The 16,974-nt window shown below is 43.2% G+C and overlaps 1 protein-coding gene across 4 annotated transcripts in view; it reads left to right on the forward strand.

Annotated features, from left to right (window-relative positions):
- The first annotated feature begins 15,540 nt into the window (after positions 1–15,540).
- gria4b (glutamate receptor, ionotropic, AMPA 4b) overlaps positions 15,541–16,974 on the forward strand; it is a 146,424-nt gene continuing 144,990 nt past the window's right edge. The window contains exon 1 of one of the 4 annotated variants that reach the window (XM_036142710.1): positions 15,541–15,988. In XM_036142710.1, the coding sequence (XP_035998603.1) occupies positions 15,898–15,988 (91 nt within the window). In that variant the 5' untranslated portion in view covers positions 15,541–15,897. The remainder of the gene's footprint in view (positions 15,989–16,974) is intronic. The other 3 variants (XM_036142709.1, XM_036142707.1, XM_036142706.1) reach the window with 3 other exon arrangements.

A 16,974-nucleotide genomic window follows, 5' to 3' on the forward strand; every position in this document is an offset into this window, starting at 1 on the left:
GCACACCAACATGTGAGTGAGGGCCAACACTGGATATCTTTGCCTGATGGATCAGAGCTGAGCTTAAGTGGCTTAAAAATGATTTTCTCCACAAATGGTCATGGCAGTAAAAGATTAAACATAACTTTGAAGCATCTTATAAAAGCTTGCAGCATTGCTGATCAAGACCGCTTTCAAGAATAGTATATATATTGACTTTTGCTTTTAACTGAAAAAAAACTGTTGCATTCGTTTCAGTGCCTTTAAGTTTTCTTTCTTTTCATTTTTCATACAAGCCTAAAGAACATGGAGCCGAGAACTCGAACTGCCAAGAGCTGCTGAAAAATGGCACGTTGAGCCCCTTTTTTCTTCTTTTTCAGGTGATAAACAAGCACACGCTCGGATCCAAACACCTGCATGTCGGAGAAGACAGTGTGTTGGCTTCGGGATGCTGTTCGGGATTCCCTGACAGCGGTTGAACAGCATTCTCTGTCACCCCTGATGTGAGCAGGAAAAACCTACTGCAGGCGTCCCATCTGCTCAGCGCCGCAGATATGGCAGCGGTCCACACACACACACACACACACACACACACACACACACACACACACACACACACACACACACACACACACACACACCTCATTCATAGCGTTGCTAGTACTCAGGGTTGCTAACGTTTAGGAGTTTATTTTTAAACCATTTTATTTCTGCCTGCATTGCAAGAAATCCTCCTTTAAAAAAAAATTGATGACTTAATTCAGTTTGTTGCAAAAGCACCAAATTAGAACAAATGTGATGTAAAGCTGTTTTACAAGCCCAAATGGTCTCATTGATATGATGGTATCTGGAACCAGTTCGGTCTGATTTCATATCAATGAACTTAATTACAACACAGTTCAGTCGTATATTCAGATCAGAATCAGCTTTGTGCGATGAGCAGAGTGCAAAGGTAAGGTAAGTTTATTTCTACAGCACTTTTCAGTAACAAGACGATTCAAAGTGCTGTACATGAACTGAGAAACATTACAGATATAGGAAAACCAAAGGAATCAATGGACTAGACTTTTTTCATACATTAACAAAAGAAAGACTTAATTGTTTCAATTAATAATAAGAGATAACTTAAGTATATTTTTGTGGATTTCTCATCTAAAGTAATTTTGTCCAACTTTTCTAAAGCTACAACTAGAATAACTTAAATTTTTTCACAGGAACGAGCTTCATCACTGAAAAATTCAAAGCTTATTTTTTTTCTATTTATACATTCCTCAAATCCACAAACTAAGGTCTCTGATCCGACATTTCTAAACCACAGCTAAAATGCCAGAATGGTTTCTGTTCAGGATAAAGTTTCACTGGAATGAGCTCCATCACTAAACATTCTAAGAAAAGTACAGCTGAGGTGTCTGATCTGACCTTTCTGACACTACAGCTAAAACAGAAAGCAGCAGAGTGAGGGAAGAAAACACAGTAGAGGCGGTGTGTGTGTGGACCTGTGTATTTTAGTGTAATCATGTCTGTTGTCAGTGAACTGTCCCGAGAAGCAGGAAAAAAGGAAGCAGCAGTAAATTATTATTTGCATTATTGTTATTATCATGCACATGTGCACATACAGATACAAACATACATGTCCACAGTGAGATGAGTCAGAGAATGCTGGAATAAATTTGTATTATGTCAAGCGTTATGTACACGAGGTAGGTGGATTTAGGACACAATTTATACAATATGACAATATCAAGAGCAATGAAATAGAGAATAATTGATAAAAACTGGTTAAAAAGTATGTGCGAGTGTTACTGGGTCATTGCTCTGGAGTTTTTTGGCCAGTCAGCTGTTCATTACAGTGATGGCTTGTGGGAAGAAACTGTTCCTGAGTCTGTTGGGTTTGGCGTACAGCGCTCTGCAGCGCCTCCTAGAGGGGAGACGTTGGAACATGTGACTTGGCTGAGATGGTCCTGCAGTGATGTTTGTGGGCCTGTTTCCTGACTTTAAAATGTACAGGTCCTGAATGGCAGACAGGATGGTACCAGCGATCTTTTCTGCAGTCTTGACTGGTCCAATCCTTTTTGGTGGCAGATCCAATTGACCAATAGAAATGCATCTTCACTCCTCACCCCAGTGGAGAGCCCGTCCCCAGAAGGAAAGAGAACATGATCTGTAAAACGCAGTTAGCAAAGAACGCAATTTGTAAAACTCAATCTGAAAAAGTTTTCAAAAGAGAGAAAAGAAATGTCAACAACATGAAAAATTTGCCTTGATATGATTTGGTGTGAACGTACCCGAAGGCGCAGGAAGTCAATCCCCCGCTGAGCCTTCCTGGTGACGGTGTGAGTGTTGGGCTCCCACTTTAGGTCCTGGGATGTAGTGGATCCCAGTAACCTGAAGGTTTCCAGAGCAGACAGAGATGTTGTGCATGATGATGGCGGGCTCCTCCTGAAGCCGATGAGATCCAGGTTGTCCTGACGGCACCAGAGAGCCAGCTGATCAACCTCCTGTCTCTCTGTATCATTTCATATACAGAAGAAAAGGCAAAAAAATATTTATCATGTCAGCAAGGTAGAAGACAATGGCTGGCCAAGAAGTGTCTCTTATTTATTTTTCAAGGAGCTGGCAAACACCGTCCAGATCCAAACATATACAGTCCAACTTAATCTTAATAAATTGAGATCTTGACACGCGAGTCACGGCTGGAGACAACTGAGCTGCAGTGGGTTTTCCAGGTGCCGTCCGTCCGTCCTCTTCCTCTTATCCGGGGTCGGGTCGTGGGGGCAGCAGCTTCAGTAGGGAGGCCCAGACGTCCCTCTCCCCAGCCACTTGGGCCAGCTCCTCAGGAGGAATCCCAAGGCGTTCCCAGCAGGGAGACATAGTCCCTCCAGCGTGTCCTGGGTCTTCCCCTGGGCCTCCTCCCGGTGGGACGTGCCCGGAACACCTCACCAGGGAGGCGTCCAGGAGGCATCCTGACCAGATGCCCGAGCCACCTCAACTGGCTCCTCTGGACGTGGAGGAGCAGCAGCTCTACTCTGAGTCCTCCCCGGATGACTGAGCTCCTCACCCTATCTCTAAGGGAGAGCCCAGACACACTACGGAGAAAACTCATTTCAGCCGCTTGTATCCGGGATCTCGTTCTTTCGGTCACGACCCAAAGCTCGTGACCATAGATGAGGGTAGGAACGTAGATCGACCGGTAAATCTCTTCACCACAACGGATCGGTACAGCGCCCGCTTCACAGCAGACGCTGCACCAATCCGCCTGTCAATCTCCCGCTCCATCTTCCCCTCATTCGTGAACAAGACCCCAAGATACTTGAACTCCTCCACTAGGGGCCAAGGAAAAGCTCAGGACTTTGTAAAGAAGCTGGCTCAGGTCCTGGAGGATGATGATAAGGGATCAGCTTGAAACTTTCCCAAACTGGCTCTTGGGACGTTTTCCAGGTGTTGTTAGAGATTATGAGATTACAGAGACTAGACTGCAAAATCGGTCACCATGGAACGTATACATAGACGACGGACTCTGGAGACACAGATCCTGACATACTGAAATTGGACAGAATGACGGATTAGGGGAAGATGTGTCAGCTAGGACACATCTGCATTATAGCTTGATCTCAATGTGATGAGCCTAACACTGATATCATACTGGGCACACCCCTGAATGGGTGGACGCAATGGGTCCTACTTAATGTTTGTGGGAGGAATGAACGGGGCTCTCTGACGTACGGAAATCTACCCGTTGCGTTGTTGTGTTTGAGAGTCCAGAACTGAAGCTGTAAACATCCCTCTGCCTTTTAGATTAAATGTGGTAAATCTAGTTTTGGTTTTAAGACTATTTTATTACTGCAGAAGTCTACAATAGAAACATCACATTATTCAGGAAAATAACCAGCAAGGTCGATTCTTTAATCGGAATCAGAATCAGAATCAGAATCAAGTTTATTCTCAAGTAGGTTTGCACTTACATGGAATATGACTTGGTGTAGATGGTGCAGACAAAATAGATATATATACAGAATCTATAGCTATGTACACGGTAGACTGTGTGTTAATGTAACGCAGAAGGTCTGGAGATGCTACATTGGTGTAGCTTGTAGGTCCTGAACGGGGGAGAGAGGCAGTGTCCAGATTCACAGGCGGCTCTTGGCCTTGTTCATAAGGCTGGTAGCAGGTGGGAAGAAACTGTTCTTGTGGTCCTGATGGAGCGCAGCCTTCTGCCAGAGGGAAGTGACTGAAATAGTCTGTGACTGGGGTGAAGGGATCAGCCACAATCTTCCCTGCACGCCTCAGAGTCCTGGAGGCATACAGGTCCTGGAGAGATGGAAGACTGCAGCCAATCTAATAGTGTGGACTGTCACTAAGACGTTTTGCAGAAGACATCTGGGTTGGGTGAGCGCACTGACCAAAGGCATAACTTGAAAGGTGCAGAAGAGGCAGCAGGCATGCAGACAAACATTGATAATCTCCCACAGAGGAAGACAAAAACTCTGAGTTACGACCAGAAGCAACTTGGGGCCTGACTCCACCAGGAATGGTTGTTCATCAGGAGAAGCCGGTTCTTCCAGCAGCTCCTTCAACGCTTGCTGACAGGTGAGCAGCAGGCAGCCATGCCCTCCAGCAGGGATCGACTGTTTAGGAGCGCACTAAAGCACACTCACACGCCAGGATCATGACACTGTAATCCATACAGAGAAACCATTTTTACATGTAACCTAACACAGCAAGCATTAAATGAAGAAATAGAATGTTGGCGATCTGCTATCCGACTTCACTATGTCTCTCTGTAAAACAAGCAAAGCATCACCGCCTCGACTTTTAGACATCTAGTTACGCACAGCTGGAGAATCAGGTTGGTTTGATTGAGACGACATGACAGATGTTTCTAATTTCAGTGTAAACCAGTGGGAGTGCTGCTAAATATTATAAACAGTGCTGTTTGTGTGAATATTTAAATATCCGATTTCAACATCTGCTATTAATATTTCAATATTACGTTGCTCCCAAGGAGCCAAACTTCTGATCCAGTGGAGTCCACATTTTTGTCACATGGGCCAAAATTAGCGAGGCAAAAGAGGCCCACCAAAATAAGATTTAGATTATAATTAAAAATATAAAACATTTGTGTTTTTTTCTTGCTTAACAATAAACGAAACCTGTAATATTTAAGTGAAGCAAACAGAATAGTCTTATTTTTATTTATTTATTTATTTTTTGGTGGGAGGGGGGGGATCTGTAAAATAATTTAATTCCAAAACACAAAAAGGCTTTTGTTATTTTCCCTTTTTTTTTTTTTAGAAGTCATTGAGATTTTGTAGGCCTAGAAAAAAAGTTAAATTATCTGTAGTAAAAGCAGGTCTTGAGTCCCTCTTTCTTTAAAACTCTCTATTTATCTAAATGTAAATTACTAGATTAAAAGCAGATTTGGGTGCAAACAGGTCAGAAAAACCTTTGCTGTTATTTAAAAAATCAAATCCTCATATGTATCAACCTTTTAAATTATGACACAAAATCTGTGCGGGGGCCACAGATGGTTTGTGCTAACAAGCTAACAGCAAAAACTCGCCATCCGTTTAACTTTCGCAGGACCTGACTCAGTGCTGAAGAAACGTTAATGAGGGTTGAAAGCAATCCTTAATAATAAGGACATATGTGAAGTCATGGAACTTTGAAACCTCCACTTTTCTAACCTCCTGTAGCAGCGAGCTGTGCTGCAGGACTTGGACTTTTAACAGGAGCGACTGGAGAATTGGTTTCAGGGTTTCCTCACCACCCAAGCAGCACTAACAGGATATGACTCACTAATGGGAAAACGTTTATATGGTGGATAATTGGCCGGTTTTAACCAATGTTTGAAGCTTATTAAAGCGCTTGCTTTTCTTAATGCCTGTGGCAGCTAGCTGTGCTGCGCTGCTGATTCTAGGTTGTGCATACAGGGCAACAGCAGGGGAAGATTTGCTTTTATTTGTTATTACATGTATTTAAACATAGTACATGGAGCCCTCCCATAGGATTACGTAATAATTGCAGGCCTCTGAACTTTATTTAGCAAACTGCCAGATAAACCCCTGAAAAACGACTTCCTACAAATGTCTCATCTGGTGTGCAAACATGAATCATGCATTGATGGCAACATAACAACATAATTTGTGCAATTTTTAAACTGGACTCTGTCTGTATTAGACGGAAGGTGTTGGCCCAGGGAGAAACAAATTATGTATACTTACGCAGCCCATCAGAGCCCGTTCTTACCAAAGAATGATTTATTCCTGTTGTTTGTTGAGTTTCAGTCATTTTAGTGACACAGGAATCAGTTTAAGGGGGCTTTGTTTGTGTAGGTAAATCACTTCATAGATAATGTCTGCCTGTCGTCTTGATAAATGTGTTTGGTTCACGCTGTTCCGTCACAGCAGACCTTTGAAATCCGCCCTGACAGCTGCACCGCCACTCAGCAGAAATTTGGCAGCTGTAATAGCAGATTCAATTTCCCCTTTAATGTGAGGAGCTGTAACGTCTGGAGAAAAGTTGCTCTTTGCAGTTTTACTTTAAGAATGAACAAGATTGCTTCAGTTTCAGCAGCTTCATGCGTTGTTTCCTCACTCTCGGTTCTCATAAATAACTCTCAGTGGGAAATGAGAACCAGAAAGACCTGCTTCAGGGGAACAAGAAGACATGCAATGTGTTGCTGCTTGCTGCCAGTTTTTATTTAACTCTCTAATACAGACAAGCGATGATAATCGCCACTTAAAGTATTTTATTTTCTGCAGCTTTGTGCCCGTGGGTTTAAATCAAAGCATAAAACAGAAACACAAACAACAGGAGAGAGTTACTGTGTTTGGGTGCATTTTGTTTCTGTATTTTTGTATTTTACAGTAATCTGTAAATCCTCTCCTCCTCCACTATTTACATTTTGCCAATCAGTGTTGCAGCAGCTCTGCATCAAGCTGCTGACATCCAGAGCCGCTTGTTCTGCACTAAATCTGTTTGCAAACATTTATTTTATCGACCAACTCCTGGAAAGTTTATTAGGGAGCCCCTGAGGTATTAGACGATGTTTTCAACTAAGCCAAGTTGGCCTTTTCATTTGTTTCCCTTCTAAAGTCTGTTGTTTTTTATGCTTAAATGTACATGCTCGTTTTGTTCATTTTCTAAATAACTCTACACAATAATACCATTTTTAATAAGTGTGCAGTATTATTTTTGTCACTGTTTAATTTTGTCCTTGTTGCCCAGTCGCTCATTTATTTATTTTTAAATGTTTTTACCTTTGTGTGTGTCTGCATGGTGCCATTTAGTGTGGCTGTTGCTACACCAGAATCTCTCCTCTTAAGGACTATGAAGGTTATTAACACCTGAAAACTTTACCCTGAAAGAATGCCAAGTTTTGTGGATAAACAAAAACAAAACATTTTTTTTGTCAGAGCTGACTGAGCCTCCTCAGTGGTCAGGTCCAACCTGCAGAACCACCTGCATCAGATCAGAGCTCTGCAGACTGTCATTTTAAGGTTCTTCTAAAAATCCATTTCTACTCTTTAGCTTTTAGCTCTAGTTGAGCAGATACACTTTTTATTGTTAGTTTTTTATTGTTTTTAAATATTACCTGTCTGACAGATTCCAGTTTGTTCATGTTAATAATAAATCTTCCTCAAACTCTAGGGTCACTTGTGGAGTACCACAGGGTTCAGTCCTTGGACCAATTCTATTTACTATATATATGCTTCCGATCGGCAAAATTATCAGACAGCATGGGATTAATTTCCACTGTTATGCTGATGATACTCAGCTATATTTATCCATAAATCCTGATGAATCCAATCAATTACTTTGACTGCAGTCATGTCTTGATGACATCAAAAGCAGGATGACTTTAAATTTCCTGCACTTTAATTCTGACAAGACAGAAGTTGTAATCTTTGGACCAGAGTCCTAAAAAAATAAACTTCCTAATCAATCACTTAATCTGGGTGGCATTAACTTGGCCTCTGGTAATAAAGTAAAATTTCTTGGTGTTATTTTTGACCAAGACATGTCATTTAAATCCCATATTAAACAGGTTTATCATATTTCATATTTCTCCAATTTTAGTTTCCCTTCATTGGCTTCCTGTTAAATCAAGAATAGAATTTAAAATTCTCCTTCTAACGTATAAAGCCCTTAATAATCAAGCTCCATCATATATCAGAGCTCTGATTACCCCGTATGTTCCTAACAGAGCACTTCGCTCTCAGACTGCAGGTCTGTTGGTGGTTCCTAGAGTCTCTAAAAGTAGAATGGGAGGCAGATCCTTTAGCTATCAGGCTCCTCTCCTGTGGAACCAACTCCCAGTTTTGGTCCGTGAGGCAGACACCCCGTCTACTTTTAAGACTAATCTTAAAACTTTCCTTTGTGACAAAGCTTCTAGTCAGAGTGGCTCATGTTACCCTGAGCTACCTCTGTAGTTATGCTGCTATAGGCTTAGGCTGCTGGAGGACATCAGGGACTATTTCTCTCACTCTGCTGAGTTCTCCTACTGCTCTCCAATCTGCATTGTTTGTTGTTATTTCAGCTTTTAACTTTTTGTTCTCTGTCATTTTTCTCTTCATAGAAGGTACACCTGGTCTGGCGTTCTGTTAGCTGTGACATCATCAGGGGAGGCAGATCATCCTCTATTACCATCTACCATAGAAAGTACTCCTGGGTCAATGTGAGCTTCTGTGCTTTCTGTGTCTCTGCTCTGTCTTCTCTAACATAGAAAGTACTCCTGGGTCAATGTGAGCTTCTGAGCTTTCTGTGTCTCTGCTCTGTCTTCTCTAACATAGAAAGTACTCCTGGGTCAATGTGAGCTTCTGAGCTTTCTGTGTCTCTGCTCTGTCTTCTCTAAGCCCCAGTGGGTGGAGGCAGATGAGCGTTCACACTGAGCCTGGTTCTGGTTCTGCTGGAGGTTCTCCTCCCTGTTTATGCAACTGAGAACTTGTGGCCTATCTTACCTGTCAGAACATCCCGCTCCCTCAGATCAGTATTCCAGATGTTCTTAGAAATGAAGACAAAACTTTTGCACTTCCAGGTCTGGCAGCTTCTTTCAGTGGCTGATTTTAATTTAAGATTTTACTCCTTGGCATTCGACCCAGAGTCGTGCTTCTTATTTTCTGCACCTCTCCTTTGTTGCTGTTGAGTCCTTTGGTCGTCCATGATCGGATATTTAAGGTGCTTTTGTAAATAAAGTATTCTTTTTGAATCATTTTCAGCTGTCAGTATTCATTAGCAGGAGTCATTAAACCCAATATTTGCCTGGTCATCCTGTCAAAGTTTCTCCAGAACTTCCCAACAGTGAGGACATCTCTGGTCCATGGCTTTCTGTTTTTTGGATGGTTGGACTCGCAGTGGTGCTGAAAATAAAAATGCATCTTCAACCTGTAGACACCTGAAGGTTTTGGGTCAAAATTAACTGGTATTTGAAACATAGAATTTAGTCGGCCCTGATTTAAACCCTGTTTCAATCTGAATGTATGTGTCAATGGTGTCCTGGTAGGAAACACTTGTAGAAATCAATGAATGAAGGAATCCAGTTTCATCAGAACAGAACAGAATTTCCCACAAAAGCTTATTTTATGGCCTTTGTTCTCAAATGCTAATTATTTTATTTGAAAGCCAAAATGTGTTGATTTTACAGTAAAAAAAATCATATTTAACTTATATATTGTTCACTTTCATATAAAAGTTAAAAGAACACTTAAAATCTAATGACTAGTAAAACTTACTTTGTGCCTTTGCTGAACCACACACACCTTGTTTAGATCCACAGGGCCTCCAATGAAGTCAAGAAGAGCCAACCAATCAGAAGCCCTCCAAGCCATGATGTCATCATCTGTGCTTTTGATTAAGGACATTAAGGTCATTAATTTGTATGAGCATTCTGACTTTAAAAGAAAAAAATAAAAGTTTCACCTCATGTTAGAAAAGCAGAAAGAAAATGTGAACTAAGCCAAATTATGATGATCATTTTTGAAAGATTTACATTTGAACAGCATCGCTGTTGAAAAAGTAAAATTTTCCCCTAAAGATTTAAATCAAACTAAACTTTAATAAAAATCTGCATTCTGCCTTTGTCAGTGTGATGAGAAAGAAAAGAACCACTTGATAAAAACAAACATCTGATCAACTATTAAATGACCCCGGAGAAAGTATTCAGAACTATTTTACTTAAATGAAACAGTCAAAAGTAAATTAAGGAAACCTGAATTTGAATCATCATTGCAGATAATTTCAGAGTCTGGGGCCCGGCCAACTGGCCTGTGTGAGGCCCCCAGTGGGCCCACCAGGGGCGGCTTCCAGTGGGACATCCAAAGCCAGGCTGGTCCCACCTGAAGGGATGCAGGTGATGAGCTGCTTCCCCTCCACTGTCCCCTGGTGGAGCTAAGCTCAGCAGAGAGCAGCTCAAACTCTGCTGTGGCCCCGTCTGCTGGGCCCCCCACAGCCCACAGGGTCAGGTCCTGCTGGGTTCTGTGTCTAGGATTTATTACTGTGCTCTCCCCTGGTACTCCTAGCCTCCTCGCATCGTCTCACGTCGTGCATGTTAGGCCTCCTGGTCACACTTAGGTGTGTGAGTTTGATCTCTGTATCCCGTAATGGACCCGCCTGGAAAAAAAGTGACCAGCCTCCCTGTAACGCTGAGAGGATGAAGCGGGTGTAGGCCATGGATTTAGGTCTCTCCTCACCTCAGGTCACAGTTTCCTGACTTGTGTCACTCAGGACCTCCTCGTTAGTCTTAATTAGCATTCAGTCGTTTTCAACCAGCTGTGATTTGTTCAGATGCTTCTTCAAGAGGGTCTGATTTTCTCATCATCTGTTTTTGTGGATGAGCAGTAGTTCTCCAGGGCCTCCAGGTCAGATTATTTAGCAGTTCCACCCTGGTACCAGCTCATATCTGCTCAGTGTGTCTGACAACAGGACGGGTTTCTTATACATACAATTATAAATATAGGCTCACTCATATTGTTCATTTATTGAACAGAAAAGATTCACATCAATCCTTCAGTGAGCTACCAAGGATAACCAACACTAAATTAATGTTTGCTTTTAGTTTCCATTTTCCTGTTTTATTTGTTTAATTTTTACATTTTATTCCAGCTGTTTTTTACTTACTTTTATTCTGTTTTTATTTTCCAATGTTTTAATCATGTAAAGCGCTTTGCATTGTCCTTGCACTGAAATGTGATATACAAATAAATTTGCCTTGCCTAGATGGTCACACACTATCCATCAGAACGTAAACGTAACGTCTGCTTTTACAGCATTCTGATTGGACGATCTGAGCTTGGGGCCACAGGATTCGTGCCCCACAGCTGTCTACTGAGAGCGTACTGGGCATGCCAAATAAACATTTATGTCTAAACATAGATATATAGACATGAATGTTTATAAAGGAATTTTATTGGTAAGAGAATCTGTCTTTTTTTACAATATTGCTCATAAAGAACGATCATGTCTCAGTGATTATTGTGAACATAGAGCTCCACAGTGACATCTGGTGGGTTCCCGGCCCCAAACTCAGAGACCCTACAGGTGGTGCCGCAGGGCCTACCTCGTCTCTCGTTTAAAGTGCTATGAACGTATTATACTATAAAACACCCAAAAAAAGAACCACAGCGCCTCAATCCAAACATAATTATAAACACATCTGTTAGCAGCTCCATGCTAAGCTACATCCGCTAAGCTACATCCGCTAAGCTACATCTGCTAAGCGTTGCTTTTCAAACCACCCCCCAGGATACAAGCTCCAAGCGCTGCACTAAATCAATACATTGCACAATGTGTCATGGACGTAAGCGGGTCCTACCGTTGCACAGTCCCCTCTCGGTCATTCAGCGCATCATGTTGACGGCGGCCATGACGGTCCAAACCAACAGAATCCCAGTCTGAAGAGTTCTTACTTGATTGCTGAGATCCAGCAGTAGTTTCAGTTTCTTGCGGTTGAATTCCCGCGAGTTCTGCGAAATAATCTGGCATTTTTTCATATTCGAAAAAAGGCTTCTTTTTTCGTTTCTAGAACTGGAAAGTATCAACGTCCTTAGTTCTTCCGTGTTGCCTTTTGGCTCGCCGTGGCTCACTTTACGTCAGGCCAACCAAAATAAACTCACTTCAGCCTTTATTGGCAAAAATGCTAAAAACAAGCTATTCAAGTTTGCAGATAGAGAAATTCTTCACGTCTGGCAGTTATTATGTATGGGTGTTAAAACTTTTTCACAGCTCTGTATTTCAGCATTAGTGGCTTGAAAAAGGCCTCCTGCTGAGAACCGCCAGGACAGCGAAGGAGTCCGGCGTCCAAAGAAAAGATCGTCAGAAAGCCTGAGGAATTGAGGATAAAGAACATTTTAGAAGGTTACATGAATGAATGAATGAATGAATGAATGCTCAGTAACATTTCTTATATATTCAGTTGTCTTTTTGTGTCCTTGTTTCCTGCTATGTTCAGTTTCTTTTCGCTGTTACTTTGTTGGTTCGATCCTTCGGACTTCCTGTGTCTGCAGACCATCCAGTTTAGTTCAGGTTATAAATGTTTTCGCTCTCTTCCTTCTTCCTGACGCTTCCTGAAGTCTCGTCTTCTGCCTCTGCTTCAGACAGGAGTTGTGTGTGTGTTTTTTCAGATTTCCCAACACGCTCCACAGCTGAACATTTGGTGAATAGACCCAAAGCACAATCAACCTCCAGCTCTCTCACACATAATCACTCTCTTTCAGTAGGTGCTACACCTGCGTGGGAACAGCAAAGCTCAGAATCAGCAGGACTGGAGCCGAGCACAGCCTCAGCGCTTCCTGCCGTCCCTGCCATCCGCTTTTCACCCCAAGGACACCAAGCCGCTCATCCTCAGAGTTTGATGTAATTTCTTTTGAATTAAGCCATAGATTCAGACAGAAACGTTTATCCTTATTACATCTCTGGAGAGAAAGCGAAGCGGTGGCGCTGGAGTTATGAGCTGCTGGTGATTAACTGACAGTTTGACCTCATTACTTAAAGGGGAAGCGTCCATTTTTGGCAGCAGGGTTTGTTTTTCCTCTGAGTTCCCCCTCCGGGAATCTAATGGCTCTGGTTAATTAATAGCAGCAGGGAGAAGCACTGAGTCTTGCTGCAGAAGCCTGAAGATGAGGAACATCTAGAGGAACATTTACAGTCTCCATGAAGGAACCACTTCTCCTCCAGGTTGGAGAACCAGCTAAGGTCCGGGGTTCTGCCAGAACAGGGTCTCAGGTAGACGTGTGGAAAGACTTCAGCATATTTTATTCTCAAAAAATCTTTTTGCACCAGAAAACATCCATGGTTGTGTCAGCAGATGTCCTCTGAGACATCTTTAGTATATACAGATGGAGCCAGAAGTTTACATACACTGCTCAAACAGAACCAGAACCTGATTTTTTCTCTCAGCCTGACCTTAAATCAGACTACACCTTTCCTGCTTCGGGATTGACAAAATGATTTCTGTTTGCTAAAAGCCAGAATAAGACATTTCTCGCTGCTTTAGCTCATGCACACTAAGACATGGTGTCCAAAGCGTGGTTCGGGGGCCATTTGTGGCACTTTAAGTAATTTTGTGTGGACCCTGTGTGTCGTTCAAGAATGAGACGAACTGGTCCCAGAAAATGAAGATGATACACGTGGACATTTGTTATCGCTTTGTTTTTAATGTCAGACTGAGACGAACCACAAACATCCAGTACCCTTTATTCTAAGCCTTAGACACACTTTGTTATTTATGTCACAGAGAATAAACTAAAAACACTTTCTGGGCCAGAAAAAGTAGAGAAACATTTGACTCAACAATTTCTTTTTTTTCAAGACAAACCTTTTTGTCTTGATGTTCTGAAGACAAAGGAGAAACCATCTCTGGATGCTTTATTAGTAGTCTTTTATTTATTATCTAAGTATTCATCATGATCCAACATCTCTGGTCTCTGTCCAGAGGACCCTGTCCCAGAAGTCTGGTCCTTCCTCCAGGTGCAGCTCTGCTAATTAATTAATTAAGTAATTAATTAAGTAATGAATTAATTACTTAATTTAACAGACTAGTAGTCCACATTCACATTAAAAACATTAAAAACAAATGACAAACAACTAAAAACTGAAACAAAACAGCAAAGACAGCAGCTAACCTCAGTCCTGCTGCCATCTTGGTTCTTCCTGCTAACTGAGGTGGAGCTCCTGGTTTCTGCTCTGACCTTGGACTGAACCTGCTGGACGTCCATCCTGGAAGGTTTAAGCTGCTGAGATGTTCAGAACGTTATTAGGCTTAACGGACAGGTGTGCTTTTATAGAGTCGTTCGCTCTGCTGATGAAGATCAGATAATCAGAGCATCTGATCCACAGCAGCAAAACTTTATCCTTCAAATCTACCAGAACCAGCAGGGGGAGACACTGCTAGTCCCGCTCTTTTTAATCAGTTATCATAATTCAAGCTGTCCTCGGTCTGCTTTTGAACTGAAGCCCTCTTTGATGTTGCATGTTGAGCAGTTTTAGAAACACGGAGGACATCTGAGACAAATCATTTCAGTGACTTGATGAGTTCCTGCTGCTTTTTACTCTCGGCGTAAAGCCTGGGTTGATGTCAGGACTTGTCCTTGTGCTCCTTCCTAGGACTGAGGTGCAGAGGTCAGAAACGAGGGAAGCTCTGCAGATCACCGTGAAAATGTCATAGCTGCAGCTCGTTTGTTCTGTTTTAACCGGGTCAGCTGGATGTTCTCCTTGAAAGCAGCACAAAGCAGAAGATCCGTGGACCCACCTGCAAATGCATCTCAATAAATATGGATGCCAAATAAATTATCCTAGTAATTCCTGTCAAACAGTGACGCTCACATTAAGGAGATAAAAACCAATGTTCTCCAGGTGGCTGACTGCTGTTGTGTTTTCCCTCATGGTTCTGGTTCTGGTTCTGGTTCTGGTTCTGGTTCTCATGTAAAACCAACAGTCTGGAAACACGTCAGCACCTGACAGACCAGATTATTTCTAATTTGACCCTTCTTGTTAAATTATTGCAGTTTAAAAATTAGGGAAGCTTTAGATAGACTGATGATGCACACAGGGGGATATATTTCTATTTGTAGAACTAACTTTGTCAGCTTCTCCAGACTGATGGATGTTAACGGTTCTGGTTCTCATCTGTTGTTCTGGCTTTCTCTGGTTCAGGGGAGTGAGGCGGTTCTGTCGCGGTTCTTAGCCTGCTTCAAGTTGTCAGACGGGTTCTGTTGATGTGATTTCCTGTTTCTGCGGTAAAAGGAGGCTGGCCACAGTTTATTTATGAAAGAACATGATCACTTCTTGTGTTTGCTCTGATGATTTGAAACGTTTGGACTGAACAAAAAATAAAGAGGAAAAACATCTGAGAACGGCTAATAAAGCCAGCCCTGTAATCTGTTAGGGATCAGGCTGGTTCCGGTCCGTGGAGGGTCTCGGTGTGTTTGTGTCAGCAGTTCTGGAAGTTTGTGGTTCTGCTGGGGGTTCTGCTGGGGGACCCTGTGCCCCCCCCCCCCCCCCCCCCCCCCCCCCCCCCCCTTCCTGGCCGCGCTCCACACGTCAAAAAGGCGCATGTGTGACGGTGGCTTTGGTGCCAGTTGAGCCGCATCCAGACGCACTGGCCGCCGCTGGCTGATGCCCGCCCCCTCTCCTCCTCCTCCTCCTCTTCTTCTTCCTCCTCATCCTCACCATCATCATCCTCCTTGTCCTCTCCGCGTCGCCCCTCATCTTGGTGCTGTTGTGCGCAAAATCTCCAGCGCCGGACGGAGGGGACGCAGGACATCGGAGGGGAGAAGAGCAGACATGGATGTTTAACCGGCAAATTGCTCTCCAAGAAGCTCTTTGGTGTTTTTTTTTATTTTTTTTTTAGGATGTTGCTTTTGCCCTAGGAGGGTGAGGATCGGACCTGCTCGATGTTTCTCTTCAGTTAATAACCGAACCAAGATGAGGATTTCTCCCTGTGACTGGATTCTGTTGATGTTCTCGGGCTTCTGGGGGCTGGCGATGGGAGCTTTCCCGAGCAGCGTTCAGATCGGTGAGTGACGGTTCTGGTGTCAGCGCCAGCAGCTGCCAGCATGCCGGGGACCGAGTCCGCTGCAGAGCACCCCTGGCCGGCCGGGCTGTTCGCGGTGAGGCTGGCAGTCAGGAGGGTTGATGCGTTCCGTGTCTGCGGGCTGCACTCACCGTGGATCCGAGCGCATCACACGCTGCCACTGCAGCAGATCACAGCGGTGAACTGTGTGTGTGTGTGTGTGTGTGTGTGTGTGTGTGTGTGTGTGTGTGTGTGTGTGTGTGTGTGTGTGTGTGTGTGTGTGTGTGTGTGTGTGTGTTCTGCATGCAGGCTGCCTGTGCATTGACTGCTTTTAACACTCTGGATCCAGAGTCCCACTGGTCACCCATTCCCCCCCCCCCCCCCTACCCCTGCCTTCTTTTTAAAAACCTCTCCATGTTGCAGTTTAACCACTTTGCAGCTTCTGCCATGGGAGGAATAAAGGTGAAAGCTTTATGGTTTTCATTAAAGAAGGGCAAACTGTGACCTCCAGCTGTTGATCCCCATCAGCAGCAGCCCTTCCATCTCATTAAAACCATTTATCACATCCAGAAACCTTTATTCCGCTTACAAAAAACCTGCACTTTTTCTTTTTTTTTTTTTGCTGATTTTCCACCACTGAAGCTCTGCCTGTAAATTAGAGTGAGGCTGATGGTAAATGACAAGCTGTTCAAATCGTTCTCCTTGTTCTGCCGTATTGCTGTGACACTCAATCCCCCGCGGAGAGGCCAAAGTTCAGGGTTTGTTAGAGAACGTCACCTCTGCAGCTGTGAGCGGGAATAAAGGGGGATGAAACCTGCACAAATGCTTTGCAATCATGTCGAGCTTTTATGTAACGAGCATTTCTGTGTCTCTGTGTGTGTGTGTGTGTGTGTAGGGGGGGGGGGGCTCTGCCATCACTAATAAACTCTCCAGATATTTGCTTAAACCCACAATCAGAGCTTATTATCATTTGTTTAGCTAAACTGCTG

The sequence above is a fragment of the Fundulus heteroclitus genome, chromosome 11, assembly GCF_011125445.2.
Source record: "Fundulus heteroclitus isolate FHET01 chromosome 11, MU-UCD_Fhet_4.1, whole genome shotgun sequence".
NCBI lineage: Eukaryota > Metazoa > Chordata > Actinopteri > Cyprinodontiformes > Fundulidae > Fundulus > Fundulus heteroclitus.